The 20,838-nt window shown below is 42.2% G+C and overlaps 1 protein-coding gene and 2 non-coding genes across 4 annotated transcripts; all 3 read left to right on the forward strand.

The window, feature by feature from the left end:
* The first annotated feature begins 3,867 nt into the window (after nt 1-3,867).
* Nucleotides 3,868-9,161, forward strand: RPL21 (ribosomal protein L21). Of its 2 annotated transcripts, none has more exons than XM_028497756.1 (6): nt 3,868-4,098; nt 6,863-6,941; nt 7,257-7,318; nt 8,126-8,238; nt 8,766-8,916; nt 9,023-9,161. In XM_028497756.1, the coding sequence occupies exons 2-6, from the start codon at nt 6,875-6,877 to the stop codon at nt 9,110-9,112; spliced, it is 483 nt and encodes a 160-aa protein (XP_028353557.1). In that variant the 5' UTR covers nt 3,868-4,098; nt 6,863-6,874; the 3' UTR covers nt 9,113-9,161. The 2 variants fall into 2 exon arrangements, with proteins under 2 accessions (XP_028353557.1, XP_028353558.1); XM_028497757.2 differs by lacking the exon at nt 3,868-4,098 and adding an exon at nt 4,135-4,153.
* LOC112065442 (small nucleolar RNA SNORD102) lies at nt 7,950-8,020 on the forward strand. The gene has a single exon (XR_002892042.1). It is a non-coding gene; the product is annotated as a small nucleolar RNA SNORD102 (small nucleolar RNA).
* Nucleotides 8,282-8,408, forward strand: LOC112065447 (small nucleolar RNA SNORA27). Its single transcript, XR_002892047.1, has one exon. It is a non-coding gene; the product is annotated as a small nucleolar RNA SNORA27 (small nucleolar RNA).
* Nucleotides 9,162-20,838: the final 11,677 nt, after the last annotated feature.

Genomic DNA, 20,838 nt, shown 5'->3' on the forward strand with positions numbered 1-20,838 from the left:
TGGGGCTGCTTCCCATTAGGTACTTTACATTTGGTAGTGTATATATGTCCATGCCACTCTCTCACTTCGTCCCAGCTTACCCTTCCCACGCCCTGTGTCCTCAAATCCATTCTCTACGTCTGCGTCTTTATTCCTGTTCTGCCCCTAGGTTCTTCATAACCATTTTTTTTTTTTAGATTCCGTATATATGTGTTAACAGACGGTATTTGTTTTTCTCTCTCTGATTTACTTCACTCTGTATGACAGACTCTAGGTCCATCCACCTCACTACAAATAACTCAATTTCGTTTCTTTTTATGGCTGAGTAATATTCCATTGTATATATGTGTCACATCTTCTCATCCATTCATCTGTCGATGGACACTTACGTTGCTTCCATGTCCTGGCTATTGTAAACAGAGCTGCAGTAAACATTGTGGTACATGATTATGAGGTGATACCTCATTGTAGTTTTGATTTGTATTTCTCTAATGATTAATGATGTTGAGCATTCTTTCATGTGTTTGTTGGCAATCTGTATATCTTCTTTGGAGAAATGTCTCTAGGTCTTCTGCCCATTTTTGGACTGGGTTGTTTGTTTTTTTGATATTGAGCTGCATAAGCTGCTTGTAAATTTTGGAGATTAATCCTTTGTCAGTTGCTTCATTTGCAAATATTTTCTCCCATTCTGAGGGTTGTCTTTTTGTTTTGTTTTCATTATATATTTTCTACACTAGAAAATCCTAATTGGTTCTTATCTGAAATTGTCCTCCTGCCAATTCACCAAGACAAAGGGCAAATGCAATGGAGCTGATTGATACTCAGAGTTTCCAACTAGAGCCTCACACATAAGAGGACAGATCCATGTTTCCTCCTAGCTTAGAAAATTTGCCCTGCTGGAGTTAAAATGCCAATATCTCCTGAAAACCAAAATAAAACAAAATGTCTACTTTGTTAATCTGCTTCTACAGGGAAAAATACAAAAATGGAAATAGAGATGTAAACTTACTTTAATGACCGAAAGTTATGGGTTTCTCTTAGTAGTTTACTCAAGCCTGGTGCAAAATCATAAATTGGCTTCATTTTAATGTCACATTCCTGTTCATTTGTTGACCTTAATTTCTAAGACTATTGGATGGCTTTCATTTCTCTGAGTTTTTAAAGTTGTTATCCATCTGTATGCCTTTACATATGCAAAAACACTTTCTGCCTAAAATACCCTTACTACTTGTTCTCTGGTCAAAGTGTGACTCCTTCATCAAGTTCAACCTCCTCTGTGAAGCTTCTTTTTTCATCCAGAGATTCTTCTCTCCCATGCCTTCCTCTAATCTAGGCTCAGTGGATCATCCACAGAACACCCACACTGCTCAACTGTGTGTCGTCTGCTTTTCCACTTAGAGTAGTCTAGCATCTTCCTCTTCCACCAAGCTCTCTGTGGGGTCCTTGAGGGCAAAGATCATGTTTTATTCATTTTTATAGTCTCATTATGCACTTCAGTACCTTATTTAATCTAGATGTTTATAAATATTGAATGAATTTTGAGTTTTCCTACTTTCTACATTTAATTTACTTCACATTTCTTTAAGTTTCAATCCTTTTCTTATTCTTTTTTACATTAATGATCTCAAACTGGAGGTAAATTGACCTTTAGACACTTAGGAAACCACTTTGGTTTTCAGATCTGTACGATGGAACTAATGACACAAACCTACTTGAAAAGCCTGTAGTAAAAATAAATGCCTTACTCTCTTCAGAGGAAAATGGTAAATAAATAAAAATAGAGGTTCACTTTGGAAAACCATTTGGCAATTTTCTATGAAGTTAGAGATACCTTATGATCAAGCAATGCTCTAGGTATCACCCAGAACAACAGAAAACATATTCACAAAAATATTTATGGCAGCTTTTTTCATAGAAGCATAAAACTGAGGGGGAAAAAACAAATTTCCATCAAGAGAAGAATGTATAAATAAATTGTGGTATATTCATATAGTAGAATACTACTTAGCAATAAAAAATAAAATAAACTACTGGTACAAGCAACAACATGATTGAATCTTAAAAACACTAAGCTGAAAAAAAAGAGCCAGACAAAAAGTGTACATACTGTACAGTACCATCTATATGAAATTTAAGAATAGGCAAAACTAATCTATGGTTATAGAAATCAGAATGTTGAATTGTTCTAGTTGGGGAGGGGATTAGCTAGGACGAAGCACAGGGAATTGTTAACGGGAATGGCAATATTCTAGATCTTGATTGGGGATATTGGTTCCAAGGCTATATATTTACATTAGTCAAAAATCATCCAAATGGGATTTCCCTGGTGGCACAGTGGTTAAGAATCCTCCTGCCAATGCAGGGGACACCGGTTCGAGCCTGGTCCAGGAAGATCCCACATGACACGGAGCAACTAAGCCTGTGCGCCACAACTACTGAGCCTGCGCTCTAGAGCCCATGAGCCATAACTCCTGAGCCCATGTGCTGCAACTACTGAAGCCCACATGCCTAGAGCCCGTGTTCTGCAACAAGAGAAGGTGCCGCAATGAAAAGCCCAAGCACCACAACGAAGAGTAGTCCCCCCTCGCCGCAACTACAGAAAACCCGTGTGCAGCAATGAGTCAACACAGCCAAAAATAAATAAGTAAATTTTTAAAAATGTACCATATTGTTTCACTAATTGAAACAACTGTAGCATACTACTGTTAAGATGTTCACAATAGGGTAAACTGGGTGCCAAGTATATGGGAATTCTCTGTACCATTTTTCTAAAAAAATTTTTTGCTAAATCTAAAACTACCCTTTAAAAACTATTAATATTTAATATTAATTAAAATAAATCATTTAGAAAATATTTATTAAAAAGTATAGTGATGGGGGCTTCCCTGGTGACGCAGTGGTTGCGCGTCCGCCTGCCGATGCAGGGGAACCGGGTTCGCGCCCCGGTCCGGGAGGATCCCACATGCCGCGGAGCGGCTGGGCCCGTGAGCCATGGCCGCTGAGCCTGCGCGTCTGGAGCCTGTGCTCTGCAACGGGAGAGGCCACAAGAGTGAGAGGCCCGCATACCACAAAAAAAAAAAAAAAAAAAAAAAAAAGTATAGTGATGAATAAACTATCACCTCCCAAGTATTCAATAACCAGCTTAAAATTAGTCAAAATAGTTAAAGCCTCCTGTATACCCCTTTCTTTACAGTCCCCTCCCTACCAGACAAGACCACGTTTCTAAATTTGATTTTCATCCCCTTGTATTTCTTGACTACTTTCACTACATATGCATATAGGCCTAAGCAATATATAGTACCGTTTTGCATGTTTCAAAATTGTACGTGTATAAATTGTCCTATTATGTATGTTCCACATCTCCCTCTTTTTGCTTCATCACATTTGCGGGCTCAGTCTTGACTTACTGGCATATAATATTCCACCGTATGAATACCCCATAATGGGTTTATGCTCTTATTGGTGGACGTTTCCAACTTTTTGCTTCTATTCCTAGTGCTGTTGTGGATATCCTTGTCTACATAGCAAAGTTCCCATAAGATAAGCAGTCAGGAGCGGAATGCTGGAATTTGGTATTTGCATATTTTCGGTTTCACTAGATTTTGCCAAATTGCTTCGCAGTGGTTGTAACAGGGGTACGTACCTACCAGCAGGTACGTAGTGTTTTGGTGCACTGAGGGGAAAAACGTTTGAAAGACATATAAACCGTACAACATGCTTTCTTCACCAGAAATTTGCTTTTGCTCAGACAACATAGTACCAGACCACTGCGACGCCTGAAGACGCAGGCACACGCCCACTTCTCGCGTGGCGTCTGACGCAAGGGCTAACGTCAGCACGCTCGCGACGTCTGCGCCTGTTTGACGCCCTTGAAGGCCCCTTTCCGGGCTGTCTGGCAAGATCCAAGTGTCAGCTTGTGTCGGTCGGTTACCTCTTTTTCGCGAGAAAGGAAAATATCCTTACAGGTTCTTCTGGTTCTCAGGCATGACACCCTTACCGAGGAAAGAGTGGCTGTCGGCCGGCGTTTTCTCAGGCAGCGCCTAGGGCAGCCCGCAGGCCCTTGTAAGGCGCGCGCGCGGGACCGCCTCTTTCTTTTCGGCCGGAACCGCCATCTTCCAGGTAGTGTCCGCGCGTGGCTCTTGGAGCCTCCTGTCCCTCCCCGTGTTCCTCAGGCGTGAGTCCTAACGCTGTGGCCGCTGAGGCCGTGCATTGGAGCCCTAGGGAGATCATCTAGCTAGCCTGGGGCCCGCTGGCCTGGGCGGTGGAGCTGTGTCCGTCCAGACTCGGCGCGGCGGGCGCGGGGCCGGGGACCAGGCTGCAATGCCGTGGGTTTGCGGGGGGACAGGCTCTGGAAAAACGAGGCCGAGGCACCGAGATAAGCCGATTCTGGTCCATCGGGAAAGGAATTCGTCCTTCCAGCGCCCTTACGGCTTCAGCCCGCCTTTCCTGGGCTTTTTTGGATCGGCTCTGACGCCGCGTGGCCGCTTGCTTTTCCAGCGCCTTCAGTGTGGCATCTTAACTCCGGTTGTAGGACCCATACTGTAATGCCCTGGGGTAGGGGCTTCGGCGCAGTAGGAGCGGGCTGAGAAGCAGGTGCCGGTTTTAATCTCTCTTGAGACCTGGGTGTGTGTGTGAGAAAGTCGGGGGTCGTGGTCGGAGAACTGCAGAGGTGCCCCTGAGTCGCCCTGGATGAAGAAGCCCAGCCCATTCGTCTTTGACGTGGGAGATTTTCGGTTCTCTTAATTCTGGCCCGGGACCGCAATTGGAGAAACGGAAGATACTTTGTTTGCTACGGGAACTGTTTTGTTCATGCCAGGGCAGCAAGTGTTGAGCGAAGGGGTTCCTGAATAGCTGTGTCTGATTTAGGCGGTTAGGGGGAAAGTTAACTGAATTACCTGTTAGTCTTAGTTTTGCATCTTTGTGTCTAGTGTGTAGCAGCCAGCTGCCAGCGTTGAGGAAAGAGAGGGTTGCGCCCCCGTAATAGGTCCCATTTTTGGTAGTATTATAGACTCTAAATCGTCATTGCTTGGGACGTTAAATATTGTTTTTAAAAGCTCACTCGATTATATGTGTATTGGGTTCTGATGGATTTCGAACTCGGAAAAATGGGTCTAGTGGAAGGAGCGTGGGCTCTGGAGTCAGAAAGGAATTCCAGGGCTTCCCTGGTGGTGCAGTGGTTAAGAATCCGCCTGCCAGTGCAGGCGACACGGGTTGGAGCCCTGGTCCAGGAAGATCCCACATGCTGCGGAGCAAGCAAGCCCGTGCACCACAACTACTGAGCCTGCCCTCTAGAGCCCACGAGCCACAGCTACTGAGCCCGCGCTCTGGAGCCCACGAGCCGCAACTACTGAAGCCCGTGCTCGCTGCAATTAGAGAAAGCCGGTGCACAACAACGAAGACCCAACGCGGCCAAAAATTTAAAAAATAAATTTATTAAAAAAAAAAAACAGGGGCTTCCCTGGTGGAGCAGTGGTTGAGAATCCGCCTGCCGATGCAGGTGACACGGGTTCGTGCACCGGTCCAGGAAGATCCCACATGCCGCGGAGCAGCTAGGCCGGTGAGCCATGGCCGCTGAGCCTGCGCGTCCGGAGCCTGTGCTCCGCAACGGGAGAGGCCACGGGAGAGGCCACAACAGTGAGAGGCCTGCGTACCGCAAAAAGAAAAAAGAAAAAAAAAAAAAGAACTTATATTACTGATTCTGTCACTTTGTGTCTCCATGAAGTGAGTTGACCTGAAGAACATGTCTCCTTGTTTATGAACTTAACGGGAGTTTATATGAACTTAATGCAAATGTAGACTTGAGAATTAAGACAGTACTTGTACTTGATAGGTTCTTCTCACCATTTAAAGTGAAGTGTGCATTCGTTGTAACAGTGGTTTGGCTTTGATGGGTTAGCTGAAACATTCTTCGGTCTCCTTGCCACACAAGTTGTATGAAAAAGGTACTTAGGAGTCACTTTTCTTTAAGGTTAAGATGTAATAAATTGAGAGGTTGACTTACATTAGAACACTGTCGACAACCTAAGCTGGTCTTTGGTGTATTTTGCCTTGTGGTAGGAGTAGTCAGCAAAGGTAGTTCTGCCCTTGGATGATCTGAGGCAATTAAAACCATTATTTTGACCTTTTGGGAAACAAAGTGAAAGGTTCAACTCAGTGGCCTATATGTGAATTCTTAGGCAATGATAAAGTACTGTTTACTAGTAAGCGCTTTGCATGTGCTAGGAATTGCTCAGTGTTTTGTGGACATTACCTTAGTTGATTATAAAAGTATTAAGACTGTTTTACATATGAGGATCAGGGTTTAAATGTTGGTCTCCCAGCAGGTAAGTGGCAAAACCTATGTCAAAATTAGGTCAGTGATTATAAAGCCTTCTACCTCACATTTTCTGGTAAACAACTGAGTAATTAGATATATTAAGTGAGTTAGAGATTTTTGACAGTTAATAATAGGTACCATATTAGAGAAATCCGTAGGTTGATAAGAAAAGGGGTTTAATCCATTATGTAAAAATGCAAGACTGAGTTTTTTCGTGCTTTGCAACAATAAACTGCCTCTAGTTGGTAATTCCAGTGTTCTTGGCAGTCTAAGCTGGGTTCTACAGATGTAGTGTGGCAGAAGTCCTGTTGTGTTGTTACATTCTAATAGGGAAAATACTGGTTTGGGTTCTAAAATCCAGTTCTGCTTTTTAGGAGTAAAATTGGGTAAAATTACTGTTTCTTACCGTTATAAGAGCTATTGATTCGTGAGCCAGCTTTTTAGATAGTTGCCTGATTCTCGTGTTGCTACTGAACTTAGTGCATTTGTAATTACACATTTTTTGGTTAAAGGGGCAAATGTCAATTTTGCAGTTGTATTTGACTGTTTGATACTTTCTGGTTTCAGTAATTCGCCAAAATGACCAACACAAAAGGAAAGAGGAGGGGCACCCGCTACATGTTCTCTAGGCCTTTTAGAAAACATGGTGAGTAGTAGATCCACCCTCCTTGGGAGCAAGCGTGGCATACACTTGTGTCTTATTACCTATATGCTGTCGTTCATATAATGTGTTCTTAATAAATGGCATTAATTAATCAGCATCTACCTAACTTATTTGTAATAAATAAAAAGCATGAATTTTATATAGTGGTTCTTAAATTGTCGACTAGCGAGATTTTAAAGTACACGTAACCGCCAAAAAGTAGTGTGTGTTGAAAGCTAGTAAGGTTATATATTTCTCTTACTCTTGACTTTTTAATCTTGATATTGACAGTATTGGGGTGTTTTGTTTTTTTTGCAGGAGTTGTTCCTTTGGCCACATACATGCGAATCTACAAGAAAGGTGATATTGTAGATATCAAGGTAAATTATAAAATTGGGGAAATAACTACAGAGTAACATTAGAAGTTAGAAAGGTTGTGTTTAATATTAAAATCTGAATAGGATGTGTTGCATCTTTTTATCTTCCTAATTGGGGGAAATCCATTTCCTGAAAAAGAGCTCGTGAGAGTATAGAGTAGCTATTTTATGTTATATTTTTTTTTTTGTAATAAATTTATTTATTTATTTATGGCTGCATTGGGTCTTTGTTGTCGAGTCTTCATTGCAGTGCACGGGCTTCTTATTGCAGTGGCTTCTCTTGTTGCAGAGCTTGGGCTCTAGGCGCGTGGGCTTCAGTAGTTGTGGCTCACGGGCTCTAGAGTGCAGGCTCAGTAGTTGGGGCACATGGGCTTTAGTTGCTCTGCGGCATGTGGGATCTTCCCGGACCAGGGCTCGAACCCATGTCCCCTGCATTGGCAGGCGGATTCGTAACCACTGCGCCACCAGGGAAGTCCCTAGAATGGCTATTTTCATTTTACTTTAATAAAGAAGAGTTTTAAAGTGCTATTCTTGAGTCTAAGAGTTTTCTCATTACTTGTTTTTAACAGCTAGTGGAAAAATTAAGGGAGGGAAATCTTGTAAATTTGTATTTAAACGTGTCCTGGCACTCTAGAGCTTAATGATGATTGTCTTTTTGATTGCTTAAAGCAATGTGAAAATGACATTTCACCGGCTCTGAAAGCTCTTGAGTTGCCATCTAAAGAAAAAAAATCTTGGAATATCTTAGTCACTTTGGATTTAAAAGGAGGGGGAAATTGCTGGCATAACATTTATCTCCTTTCTTAACAGGGAATGGGCACTGTTCAAAAAGGAATGCCCCACAAATGTTACCATGGCAAAACTGGGAGAGTCTACAATGTTACCCAGCATGCTGTTGGCATCATTGTAAACAAACAAGTTAAGTAAGTAATGTCATAGTTCTTTGTGCCTACTTAGTATTCCCTCACACCCCCTTTCACTTTGCCAGTTGGACTTATGTCTTTATTGGTCATTCAAGTGGGGCAAAGGAAATACCCTTTTAAAACTCAAGCAAACTGGGTGTTTGTCTTGTAACCTGTCAGAGGAAACAAATTGTAATAAACTTACTGGAAAGTCTTGTGGGGTTTGTTAGTTAAGCCGTTCTGGTTTTCACAGTGTAAAAAGTTTAATAAGTTGTAAATTTTATTAGCGGTCTGGTTTTGCTTAAATTATTTGGTATTTCAGAGTCTGTCACCTCATCAGAAGAGAGCTTAAAAATGGGGATGTTTGCCTCAAGGCCCCATTCAGTAAGATTTAATAAATGATTATAAATTTGCCATCACCTCGTTGATTTATCCTATCTGTGGGTAAAAAAAATATTCATGGTTTAATTAATAAATGAAACTGTCGAAAGAATTTTCTGAATTTTAGCTGTGTTTTTGATGCACTTAAGAGTTTCTTCTCTCTCCAGGGGCAAGATTCTTGCCAAGAGAATTAATGTGCGTATCGAGCATATTAAGCACTCTAAGAGCCGGGACAGCTTCCTGAAACGGGTGAAGGAAAATGATCAGAAAAAGAAGGAAGCCAAAGAGAAAGGTACTTGGGTTCAGCTGAAGCGCCAGGTGAGTGCACGGCAGGGTTTCTTGGTATTACGTACGTTATTCTGGGAGCACTTTGAAATTGAGTTACAGTACTTTTCATAATTATTCCCTCGCCTTTTTTTAACAGCCTGCTCCACCCAGAGAAGCACACTTCGTGAGAACCAATGGAAAGGAGCCTGAACTGTTGGAGCCCATTCCCTATGAATTCATGGCATGATGGGTGTAAAGAAAATAAAAGACGTGGACTGTATAAATGTTTCTCTTAATTGAGTAGAAGTGTGTGACCCCCTTCCCCAAACAAATATTTAAAGCACATTTTAATTGTGTCCGAATTCAGTGGGTGACATCTTTTTACTTTTCAAATTTAGTGGTTTTTATTCCTGAAAGATGTGAGGTAGTTTGTTGTGCAGTATACTCCATTGGTTAATAAACTGCTAGATATTACTTATAAAATATTTGTACTAGTTTGAAAATAGTCTCTAAATTCCTATGAACAAAGGAGTTTAAATGAATGAAAGTTATCTGTTGCATTATAATTAAGCTCAGGAAAAGTTGATGCTCATAATCGCATCATAAATTAAGTAGCTGTGTTTTGAGGATCAGGAACTTAACTTTGAAACCTGCTGTTTAAAAATACATGGTTTAGGGCTTCCCTGGTGGCGCAGTGGTTGAGAGTCCGCCTGCCGATGCAGGGGACGCGGGTTCGCGCCCCGGTCCGGGAAGATCCCACGTGCCGCGGAGCGGCTGGGCCCGTGAGCCATGGCCGCTGAGCCTGCGCGTCCGGAGCCTGTGCTCCGCAACGGGAGAGGCCACGACAGTGAGAGGCCCGCGTACTGCAAAAAAAAAAAAAAAAAAAATACATGGTTTAAAAGCCCCTTCCTGGTCCTTTGTGAGTTACATGTTAGTTCTGAGTTGTTCAGACCTTTTGTGCAGCAGGGCTCAGAAAAGTGTTAAAAACTAGAATACCTTTTTTATTGAAACCGGGTAAGTATTTATATAGTATCTAATATGTTATGTGGCATTCTAAGCACTTTACATAATGTACTCATAAAAAACTTGGAATAAGTTTTATTTTGTTCATTTTACATGAAAGGAAGCTGAGGCACAAGTAACTTGCCTGAGGTTACAGGTGCTTAGTGTTGAGCAAAGATTCAAACCCTGGCAATCTGGCTGCATAATCAGATTTTAGTCAGCAGTTCTATATTGCTTCAAATTAATAGGAATATTTTTAAGCTACTTTGTCTAGTCGGAACACGTTTTAGGTTTTGTTACTTCTTGGATATTTTTAATAGGATGTGGTAAACATCCAGTAAGGAATTGATCACATCTCATCCTCCTGCCTTCGGTATTCTGTGATAATACCTGTAGCAAGCTTATTTAAAATGAAAACCTTGACTACTCACTTGGTATTCTGTCCCCACTATTAGACTTGAGGACAAGAACCTGTTTATAATTTTAGTAAACGCTGTGAATAGGTAAAAACCCAATGTTAGTGGCCTTCAGTTTCATCTAGTGAAGTGTGATGGTAATAGGGCTCCTTTGGAATCCAGCAAACCCTGGCTTTGAATCTTGGATTCCTAACCTAACTCAGTAAATGGTGGTTATTAATTGCCCTTAAAGATTCACATCTAGTGGTAGAGGGTTATATGTAAACATGACTGTTGGTCAAAAGAAATTGTTTACCAGCACCACCACAGAAAACAAGGAAAACCTTATAAATTGCATCAGTTGGCGTTCCTGTTCTGTGTTAAGTCGATGGTACCACTTATGCACCAGGTTGAAGTCGCTTTGCATATTTTAAAATTCTATTTCATGAATATCTTTCATAGCCGTTTCTTCATTCCTGCCCCTGCAGGCACATTTTGATTTCTCCTGTAAACTATTAAAGCAGCTTTAAGACATCATGTTTATTGAGCTTCCTGCTGTATTGCATATTGCTTAACCTGTGTGTCTATAACTCATGGTTTAGTTTTTCAAGGTACGTGTAACTAGTCTGGCTCCTACTAAATTGTTCGTATTTCTGTTTTCCTACGTGATGGCTTTAGCTGTTATGAAAATTGTGTTTATTGAACTGCTCTTTATTGCCCCAGTTTTGCACACGCACTTGCCTTTGCCTGAAATACCTACACTTTGCTTTGTTCGTTTGATGGAATTCCTGCTTGTTGTTCACTCACCTTGAGTCATAGGTGAACCGTCCCTGATTAGAGCATTTTTAGGAGAGGAGTGAAAGTGCTTGGAATCAGAGATTACTTCTGGTTTGGGTTTGTGGAATAAATTGCCCTATATTTTTGTGTGTTTGCTTCTCACAGTGTTTATAATTTTTAAAAACTTCTGCCTTCCTCGCTAGACTCTAAGGTTAGGGACTGTGCCTTATATTTTGTACTTCTAGTGCCTAGCACATAATATACACTCAGTAAATGCTCTTTAATGAGAAAAGCACTATTTTTTTAAGACATTTTCTACTTTATGTTCAGTTTTATTTTCCTATGTACTTTATAAAACTATAGTGTTTCTGAATTTTGAGGGCTAACCAGCCATTTTGCTCAGGAGTAATTGGGATTATTAAATCCTTCATGTGGAAAAATCAAGAGACCTCAAACATTTCTTTGTTCATTCTCCAGCCAGTCATGTTAACCTTGCTTTCTGTTGCTGCTTCTGTAAGATGAGGGTATCATCTGCAAGTAGGGATTGGACTGAATGATTCCTAGAGGTCCCTTGCGTGCTTTGAGTCTGATTCCATGTTTAACTATGACTAAGTGAAAGGAAGTATAATTGTGACTTGTCAAAAAGGAAATGGTGGTGTAAGATATCTCAGTTCAGGAGGGCTGGTGAGGCTGGACATTGGGAGAAGGAAGGGCTGCAAACAAGACTGGCTAAGGGGAGTTATTCTTACGGCAGGTAGTCAGAAAATGAACGCTTCCATTTGGTGTGTGGTGCGGCAGTTTTCTAAAATACTATCGATGGCAATGCTATGTGAATATGCATAAAGCTTTTTTGGATTTTTAAAGATGGGTTTTCTCACATGCACAATTCTGAGTTTAAAATGTGTTTTCCAGATTCTTGGTTCATTTTGATTGCTTTCCTAAAGGGTTGTACCAGTTAGCACTCCATGAGTGAGTGAAAATGCTTGTCTTGGCACTCTCTTCAGCATTGATTTTTATAATTTAGTCTTTGTTAGTCTGGTGGGAGAAAATGTTGCATTATTGAATTTGGCTTTCCTTAGCTTCTGGAACGCTTAACCTGGTTTCCTTTTACCTCCACTGCAGTCTTTGCTGGACCTTACTGTCTTTCTGACCTCCAAATACTGAAGTGCCTTTATTCGCACATTCAAAGCCCTATATCATCTGCCCTCTACCTACTTTTCTGACCTAATCTTCTACCACTTCCAGCCCCAAAGTCAGATTCAGTAAGTTACGAGATATTTGGAGGTCAAACACCATTAAGGAAGTTACAATCTAGGAGGAGCGGTACAATCGGAAATCCTATTTAAATCAAGGCAAAATAAGGCTTCAAGGAGTGTTAAAAGGACAGTAAAGGGGAAAGTCGATGTTTACAGGGCTCTTGTTTTCACTGATTTTTCATGGTTTCTCTTGCTTGCTTCACCCTTTCCAAGTACTGCTTCCTTGGCTTCAGCTTACAGACTAGTGAAAGCCAGCAAATTAAGCCAGCAGCTTTTCGTTTGTCTTCCTCATTCTTTTGTAGCTTAAATTCCCAGTCTCCCACTGCAAATATGGCTTCCGCCTACACCATTCTAATGAAACTACTCCTAAAGGTTACCGAACACCTGCTAATTAAATTTAGAGACTTTTTCCAATTTGGCTTTATCTCGCTGGTATTTGTCAGAGCCAACACCTTTTTTTTTCCTGCCATCACACTTTAGCCAGGTTCCTCTGCCTGTCTGACTCCTTCGTCCCCCTTATTCTGGATTTTCCTTGATGTTCCACATCTGTCACTCCTGAGTTCTTTCTGGGTGATCTAAGCCAGTGGTTCTTCAAGTATCGTTTCCCAGCTCGCAGCATCAGCATCTGGGAACTTGGTAAAATTGCATACCTACTGAATCAGAAATTCCGGGCAGGGGGCATGGGCAGCACGTAACGAGCTCTGTGGGTGATGGAGATGCATGTGCTCCACTTTGAGAACCACTCGGTTTATGTCTAGCCATCTCTGGTACACTCGAGACTGAATTTCAGAGCTCACTTTCTCTGAAGCTCTAGATGTGTATTTCCAGCTCCCTCTTGGGCACCTCCATTTGGTGCAACTGTTACACAGATGAGCTTGGAAAGTTTTATTAGCGGAGAGATGAATTAAATGGAAGCCCTTGAGATTGGACTAATGTGTGTTTGCTGATAAAATTACATGCCCGCCTTGAAGTGCAGGTCCTTTAATGAGTAACCATCACGAAGTGTGAGTTTATAAATTAATCCCTTACTGTACAATTCCCTTTTCTCACACCAGTGGAATGAAGAAAAATATTCTAACTATAAAACTTTTCACCCTGTTCTTAATAAGAGCCATGGTTGGGAATGAGGCTGCGTGGCTTCTTGAACTTTCTCTTCTGATCTAGCCAGGTATCTCTTAAGACCTGTTCGTGTTCAGTTGAACCCGATCCGAAGGGCTGAATAAACTACATCACACTGAAATTTGCTTCTGAACGTTGTGGCCAAAAAGCCCCCCCAGTTTCCTGTATTTTCTGTACTCCCGTCAGGGTGGATCTGCATTTTTCTCTGCACTAGGATGGGAAAGATTCTAAATACAAACACTGGCTAACATTTAGCAGTAAGCGTCGCTAAAAATAAGAAGTTAGGGTTATCTTATTTTTTGAGCACAAGAGAATTTTAAGCTGAATTTGATTTGCGGTTTGACTGTTTATAGCATATTCATCCCAGCCCCACTTAAAGGAAAAAATTGGTATTGTTCAAGCAAGAAACCTACGTAGAATCTTAGACAAATTGCTTGGTTATAAGCAATAACAGTGAGGCAGCATCTGCAGCTGTTACTGCTGAGGTGGAGAAAGTGTGTAGAGGCGTGAATAAACAGTCCAGGGTTCTTTGTTGTGATCCTTTTTCAATAGCAAAGGTGAGTGGCGAGGAACCCCTGACGGGCATCTCAAAGCCCCTGACGGGAAAGGCACAGAGAGTCCTCTCAGAACTTTCCTAGCAAGAGTGCAATTGGTGGAAATCATTTGGATTGGAAAAGAAATGCCACGGGGTACTCCTTGCTGTCTGCAGAATGAGATGATGGCTTAGCCCAAGTGAAGATGTTGATTGGATTTTTGCTTCTGAGAAAGAACAGAGTTCAGATTAATTGCTCATGGCAGATGAGTAAGTGGACAGTTTGAAGATCCTTGAGAGCAGAGACCATCTCCTGTCCTTTGGATGCTCCTAGCTCTGGCACTTGCATATACTAGGGGCTGCCTCAAGAACAGTTCACTGGCGTTCCATAGCCTGCAGACGATTCCTTACTGGGGCTTTCATTGCCATCCACAGTCTGCTCCCCACCCTTTGGCTCATCTACTATATACTAGTCTTTGAGACTGCTTTCCGTATGCTTCCTGCCTTACTGCTTTTGCTTGTGCTGTTCCCTAAGACATCTCTCTACCCTTGTGTTTACATCTGTCAGATATGCTCAGGGACCAGTCGTTTCTCCCTGCAGCTTTTCCTGATTACCCACCCCCCACTTCAGATTTCTAACAAGTTTCAGGTGTACGGCATTATAAATCAACACCTTGTGTACACTACAAAGTGATCACCAAAGGTACAGTTACCATCCATCAGCATACATTTGACTCCCTTCACCCTTTTCACCTACTTCCCAACCTTCTTCCCCTCTGCTAACTACCAGTCGTCTTCCCTGTATCCATGAGTTTGTTTTGTTTTATAGGATTCCACATATGAGTGAAATTATTTGGAATTTGTCTTTCTCTGTCTGACTTATTTCACTTAGCATTATGCCCTTGAGGTCCATCCGTGTCACAAATGGCAAGATTTCAATTTTTTTACAGCTGAGTAGTAGTCTGTTATATATGTCACATCTTCATCAGTGGACACTTCCATATCTTGGCTATTGTAAATAATGCTACAATGAATATAAGGGTGCATATGTCTTTTCAAATTAGTGTTTTTGTTTTCTTTAGATAAATACCCAGAAGCCGAGTAGCTGGGTCATATGGTAGTTCTACTGTTTTTTGAGGAACCTCCATACTGTTTCCATAGTGGCTGCATCAATTTACATTCCCACCAGTGCACCGCTCCTTTTTCTCCACATCCTTACCAACATTTATTTCTTATCTTTTTGATAATAGCCATTCTAACAGGTGTGAGGTGATATCGCATTGTGATTGGTTTGCATTTCCCTGTTGATTACTGATGTTGAACATCCTTTCATGTGCCTGTTGGCCGTCTGAATGTCTTTGGAAAAATGTTTATTCAGATCCCCTGCCCATTTTTTAATCGGATTTTTTGTTGTTGTATGAGTTCTTTATACATTTGGATATTAGCCCCATACTGGATATATGATTAGCAAATATCTCCTCCCATTCAGTGGGTTGCCTTTGTGTGTGTGTGTGTGTGTGTGTGTGTGTGTGTGTTTAAGTATAGCTGATTTACAATATTAAGTGTACAGCATAGTGATTCAATATTTTTATAGATTATACTCCATTAAACGTTATTACAGGGACTTCCTTGGTGGTCCAGTGGTTAAGACTCCACTCCACACTGCCACTGCAGGGGGCTCAGGTTTGATCCCTGGTCAGGGAACTAAGATCCCACGTGCTGCGCGGCACAGCCAAAAGAAAAGTTATTACAAAATAATAGCTATAATTACCTGTGCTGTACGATACGTCTTCATATACATAGTAGTTTGTATCTCTGCCTTTCTGTTTTGGTGCCTTTTGCTGTGCAGAAGCTTTGTAGTTTGATGTAGTCCCATTTGTTTATTTTTGCTTTTGTCTCCCTTACCTTTGCAGTCAGATCCACAAAAACATTGATGTCAGGGTTATTGCCTATGTTTTCTTCTAGGATTCTTATGGTTTCAGGTCTTACATTCAAGTCACTAATCCATTTTGAGTCAGTTTTTGTCTATGGTGTAAGATAGTGGTCTAGTTTCATTCTTTTGCATGTTGTGGCTGTCCAGTTATACCAACACCATTTATTGACAAAACTGTCCTTTCTCCATTGTATGTTACTAGCTCCTTTGTCGTAAATTGTCCATATATGTGTAGGAAAAAGAAAGAAAAGACATTGAAATTGGAAAGTAAGAAGTAAAACTGTCACTGTTTGCAGGTGACATGGTACTGTACATAGAAAACCCTAAAGACTCCATCAAAAACTGTTAGAACTAATAAATGAATTCAGTAGTTTCAGGATGCAAAATCAATATAAGAAATCTGTAGTGTTTTTATACTAATAAACTATCATAAAGAAAACTTAAGAAAATCCCATTTACAATCACATTTTAAAAACCCAAAACTTCAATTCAGCCAAGGAGGTGAAAGACCTGTACACTGAAAGCTGTAAGATGTTGATCAACGAACTTGAAGAAGATGCAGATAAATGGAAAGATATTCCATACCCATGGATTGGAAGAATTAATACTGTTAAAATGTCCATACTACCCAAAGCAATCTCCAGATTCAGTGCAATCCCTATCGAAATTTCAGTGGCAATTTTCACAGAATTATAACAAATAGTTCTAAAATTCATACGGAACCACAAAAGATCCTAAATTGCAAAGCAATCTTGAGAAATACAAAGCTGGAGGTATCATGCTCCCTGATGTCAAAGTATACTACAAAGGTATAATTATCAAAACAATATAGTATTGGTATAAAAAGACACAGAGATCAGTGGAACAGAGTTGAGAACCCAGAAATAAACCCATTCAGATTAAATTCTCTCTGTTGCAGCTGTATTGGAGTTCTGAGCCCATCTGCTTTGTCATTGCATTTACATGAGCAGTGTTCTCCATCCTACTCTCTACAGTGCCAAGATTTGAAATCAGGGGGGTTGAGATGCTCACTATTGAATGGCTCTATGACTAAGTGACTAAACTTGTCCAAACCTCAGTTTAGGAGATATTTTACCCATTTCACAGGATTAAGATTAAGGAAGAATTAATTGAGAATTGTTTTGGTAAACTCAACAGTGATAGATAAACAATAATTATTTTAATTAACTTATGGGGATGTCTGTGAAGTCAGGCAAGTCTTACACGTTGTTGTCCTCAGTAAATGGTAACAAAGCTGTAGTTTATGTGCTGTGTCAGCGCTTAACAGCCTCTCAGAGAGTAGAGTTTTAATCATTTGCTGAATTAAAGTAGGGAGCTGGTAGAGGAGAGAGGTGTAATTTTTATACTGAGGAAAGTACTTGAAGGCAAAATCTGAGTCTCCAGCCTCAATATTCAAGGATTTAGGATAGACAGGAAAGGTAGTTGATACTGGATGATGGATGGTGGTAGGAGAGACATTCCTGAAGTAGGGAAGGACCCCTGGCAAAGTTTTGCCTGAGGGCTGGAAATCAAGCTTCGTTGGCTGGTGAAGGGTTAATAGCTTTCCAAGCCTGATATTATTTGCATATTACTAAATTCTACCCTTCACAGTCATTCTAAACACCCACGGATTTGTGTATTCATATCTGCCTACACATTTCTATTATCTTTTTATATTATTTTTTTTCTACTATCTTTTTAAAACCACTTCAGCATGCCTGTGTCATACTGCTTGCACCACAATTTTACATAACTGGATACAAAGAAATCCAAAATGAAATAGAGGACAAGCAGCAACAATTTAGGCAAGGCTGTTTATAATTCTGCAGTTCAGTAACATTATCTGCATAAAGGGCCACGGATGATCTTGGGTAGTTGCAAATGCAAAGAGCTTTCCAAGGAGAACGAATAACATTTTGAGTTCTGAGCAAAGGTGCACTGTACGTGCAAAATGGAACATAGCTGTCACGAGGCAGAGAACAGTCTTAGGAATCTTACTTATGGGGCGACCTTAACCTAAAATGATCTTATACCTGACAGGGAATGTAAGGGAATGAGGTGAGGAGATAAGCCCACGATTCAGCCAAGAAAGGGCTCTCTTTTCCCTTGTTAAGTTCTGCATTTTAACTTCAGGAAAGTGAAGGGTGTTTGGACAGATCCCATTGACTGCTGCTCAACAAGGATCTCCTCTTCTGTTGCTGGATTTCTAACAGGGTAGCAATGTGCGTGGCCTCCAGGGAGGAACTGATTCGAGCTAGTCCTGGCAACCCTGGTATTTTCTGCTAGGTGCCTGAATATACTCGTTCCCAGCTTCTCAGTTGTGGCCACTGAGATGTAAGAGAGTCTGCTGGGTTCTGAGAATTATTTTATTTCATAATAAAAAGAGACGGAGGGTCCCTCCCTCCCTTCCTGCTTGGATGAGTACTTGATATTTAGTGAAGCAGGAGCCATTTTGTGTTCAAGAAGGAGAGGCCAAGAGAATCTGAAAGGCAACAACCCAGGCCCCTGTCACTGAACTGCTCAAGGACCCCTGGAACCTAATTGTTTCAAGGTGGTTCTGTAAATAGTAACTGTCTTTTTTTTTTTTTTTTAAACATCTTTATTGGAGTATAATTGCTTTACAATGGTGTGTTAGTTTCTGTTTTACAACAAAGTGAGTCAGTTATACATATGTTCCCATATCCCCTCCCTCCCACCCTCCCTATCCCACCCCTCTAGGTGGTCACAAAGCACCAAGCTGATCTCCCTGTGCTATGCGGCTGCTTCCTGCTAGCTAGCTATTCTATGTTTGGTAGTGTATATATGTCCATGCCACTCTCTCACTTTGCAAATCAAAACTACAATGAGATATGATCTCACACCGGTCAGAATGGCCGCCATCAAAAAATCTAGAAACGATAAATGCTGGAGAGGGTGTGGAGAAAAGGGAACCCTCTTGCACTGCTGGTGGGAATGTAAATTGATACAGCCACTATGGAGAACAGTATGGAGGTTCCTTAAAGAACTACAAATAGAACTACCATACAAACCAGCAATCCCACTACTGGGCATACACCCTGAGAAAACCATAATTCAAAAAGAGACATGTACCACACATAAAAAGAAATGAAACAGTTATTTGTAGGGAGGTGGATGGACCTGGAGTCTCTCATACAGAGTGAAGTAAGTCAGAAGGAGAAAAATAAATACCGTATGCTAACACATATATATGGAATCTAGTAACTGTCTTTATGGTGACTTTTCCCCAGTCAGGAAAGGAGGTTCCGGGCTTCAAGTCGTTCCAGTCAAACTGAAGTTGAACAGAAGGGCAGTAGAGCTGTAGTAAGGCAGTTCAGCTCAGGACATTCCCTGGAACACTTCCTCCTGACAGAACCCAGGTATTGGGATAATGGTTACACATGTGACTTCCGTCCTCTCCAGTTCACACAGTGAAGACACCATTCATTCAGAAAGTCTGTCAGTGTACTAACATTTATTAAAGACCTCATGAGCCCCAGCTGCCACTATGTGCTGGGCACTAAAGACACAGGCTAGAGGCCCTGCATTCTGGGAGAGAGACATGAAATCAATATTCCACCAGAAAGTAATGACATTTGGGATCAGTGCTGCCTTAAGGGTGCCCTGAGTGTGAGTAACTGGGATACAGGGCTGGGGATGGCAGCAGTGACCAGAGGAGGCTCCCCCGAGCGAGGGGCAAGGAAACCAGTCACCCTCTCTTCCTGCTGCTTCAGGGTTCTTCAAGTGAGAAGCAAAGAGAGCAGGAGGGATGGAGAGGATGAGATACCAAGAAATGGAGGCAGAAGAAATGATGGAACTTGGTGATTAATCCACGTGGAAGCGAGAGGGGTTAGAGTCAAGGCCTGTCAGTGGCCAGAACCAAGAGCTGGGCACGAGTGTTCAGGGATCTGGCACACAGGTCGCTGGCTTGGGCTACTGGGCGGATGGAGGCACATTCGCACACTCATCGGTGTGGTCGACTGCAAAAACGGACCTCTTTTCCTACCCCTCTCTGCATCCCAGCCCTTTCAAATGTGGCTTTGCAGCTCTCTTCACCAAGGAGTGGAGTGCACTTCCCGCCCCTGGAATGTGGGCTGGCACCACGACTTGCTTTGGCCAACAGAAGGCAGCAGGGGTGATGGGTTCCCCCCTGGAGCCTAGGTCTCAGGAGGCCTGTTGCACTTCCACTCACTCTCTTGGAACTCTGCCCAGCCACCATGATCCTGGCCCGCCTTCTGGGTGAGGAGAAACATGTGGCTCAGCCACTGCCCCTCCCACCACCGCAGCCGGCAGCCGGCCAGCTGCCTGAGGACACCAATCTGGAGCCACCAGCCAGCCCCCACCCCCGCCCCCATGGCCCCTAGCCCGCTGCTGCCAGCTCTCTACGGTTGCATGGAAGAATGAAAGCCTGCGGCCAGCATCAGCTGAGCCGGGCCTGGATTAGGATAACCACTGCACTGACCTACAGACTGGTGAGCAACCGTGAGGGATTGCGGTTTCAAGGCAGTAAGTTTCGTGCAGTTTGTCAGGCAGCAAAAGCTAACTGATACAAGCAAGACGGAGAAAGGGGTGAGTGAGGGTGGGGCTGTCTAAGAGGCAATTGGACCTGTGAGGCTGGAGCACAGGAGGCAGAGGCCTGAAGGTCTAACCTGCAAGGACAGAATCCCAAGCCTTTTTTGCCTTGGCCACTGTGGGCTCCCGAAACCCAGGACTGGCCGGATTTTGCTTTCGTGTCCTCTTCCTCCCACTTCCACGCCCACCCTAAACTCCGCTTTACACCTAGAAATAAGTACTTGAATGATGAAGCAAAGGCATGACTCAAGTCATAGGACGGTGTTTGATGGAGAATTAGTCCGGAACCGAGCTCTCAATTAGCTTATTGAGTGCTCGCTAATGAGTCAGCTCAGCCAGCACCAGCAGCCAGGGGCTGGGTTCGGAGGCTGAGCTGTAGACAGCGACTGT

This window comes from Physeter macrocephalus, chromosome 13 (genome assembly GCF_002837175.3).
Source record: "Physeter macrocephalus isolate SW-GA chromosome 13, ASM283717v5, whole genome shotgun sequence".
Taxonomy (NCBI): domain Eukaryota; kingdom Metazoa; phylum Chordata; class Mammalia; order Artiodactyla; family Physeteridae; genus Physeter; species Physeter macrocephalus.

What these genes read in the sequence shown, in the direction of transcription:
- RPL21 (XM_028497756.1), top strand. Translation starts at nt 6,875, where the DNA reads ATGACCAACACAAAAGGAAAGAGGAGGGGCACCCGCTACATGTTCTCT. An exon ending in GTGATATTGTAGATATCAAG is followed by an intron (nt 7,319 to 8,125) that starts GTAAATTATAAA and finishes CTTTCTTAACAG; the next exon opens with GGAATGGGCACTGTTCAAAA. An exon ending in ATTGTAAACAAACAAGTTAA is followed by an intron (nt 8,239 to 8,765) that starts GTAAGTAATGTC and finishes TTCTCTCTCCAG; the next exon opens with GGGCAAGATTCTTGCCAAGA.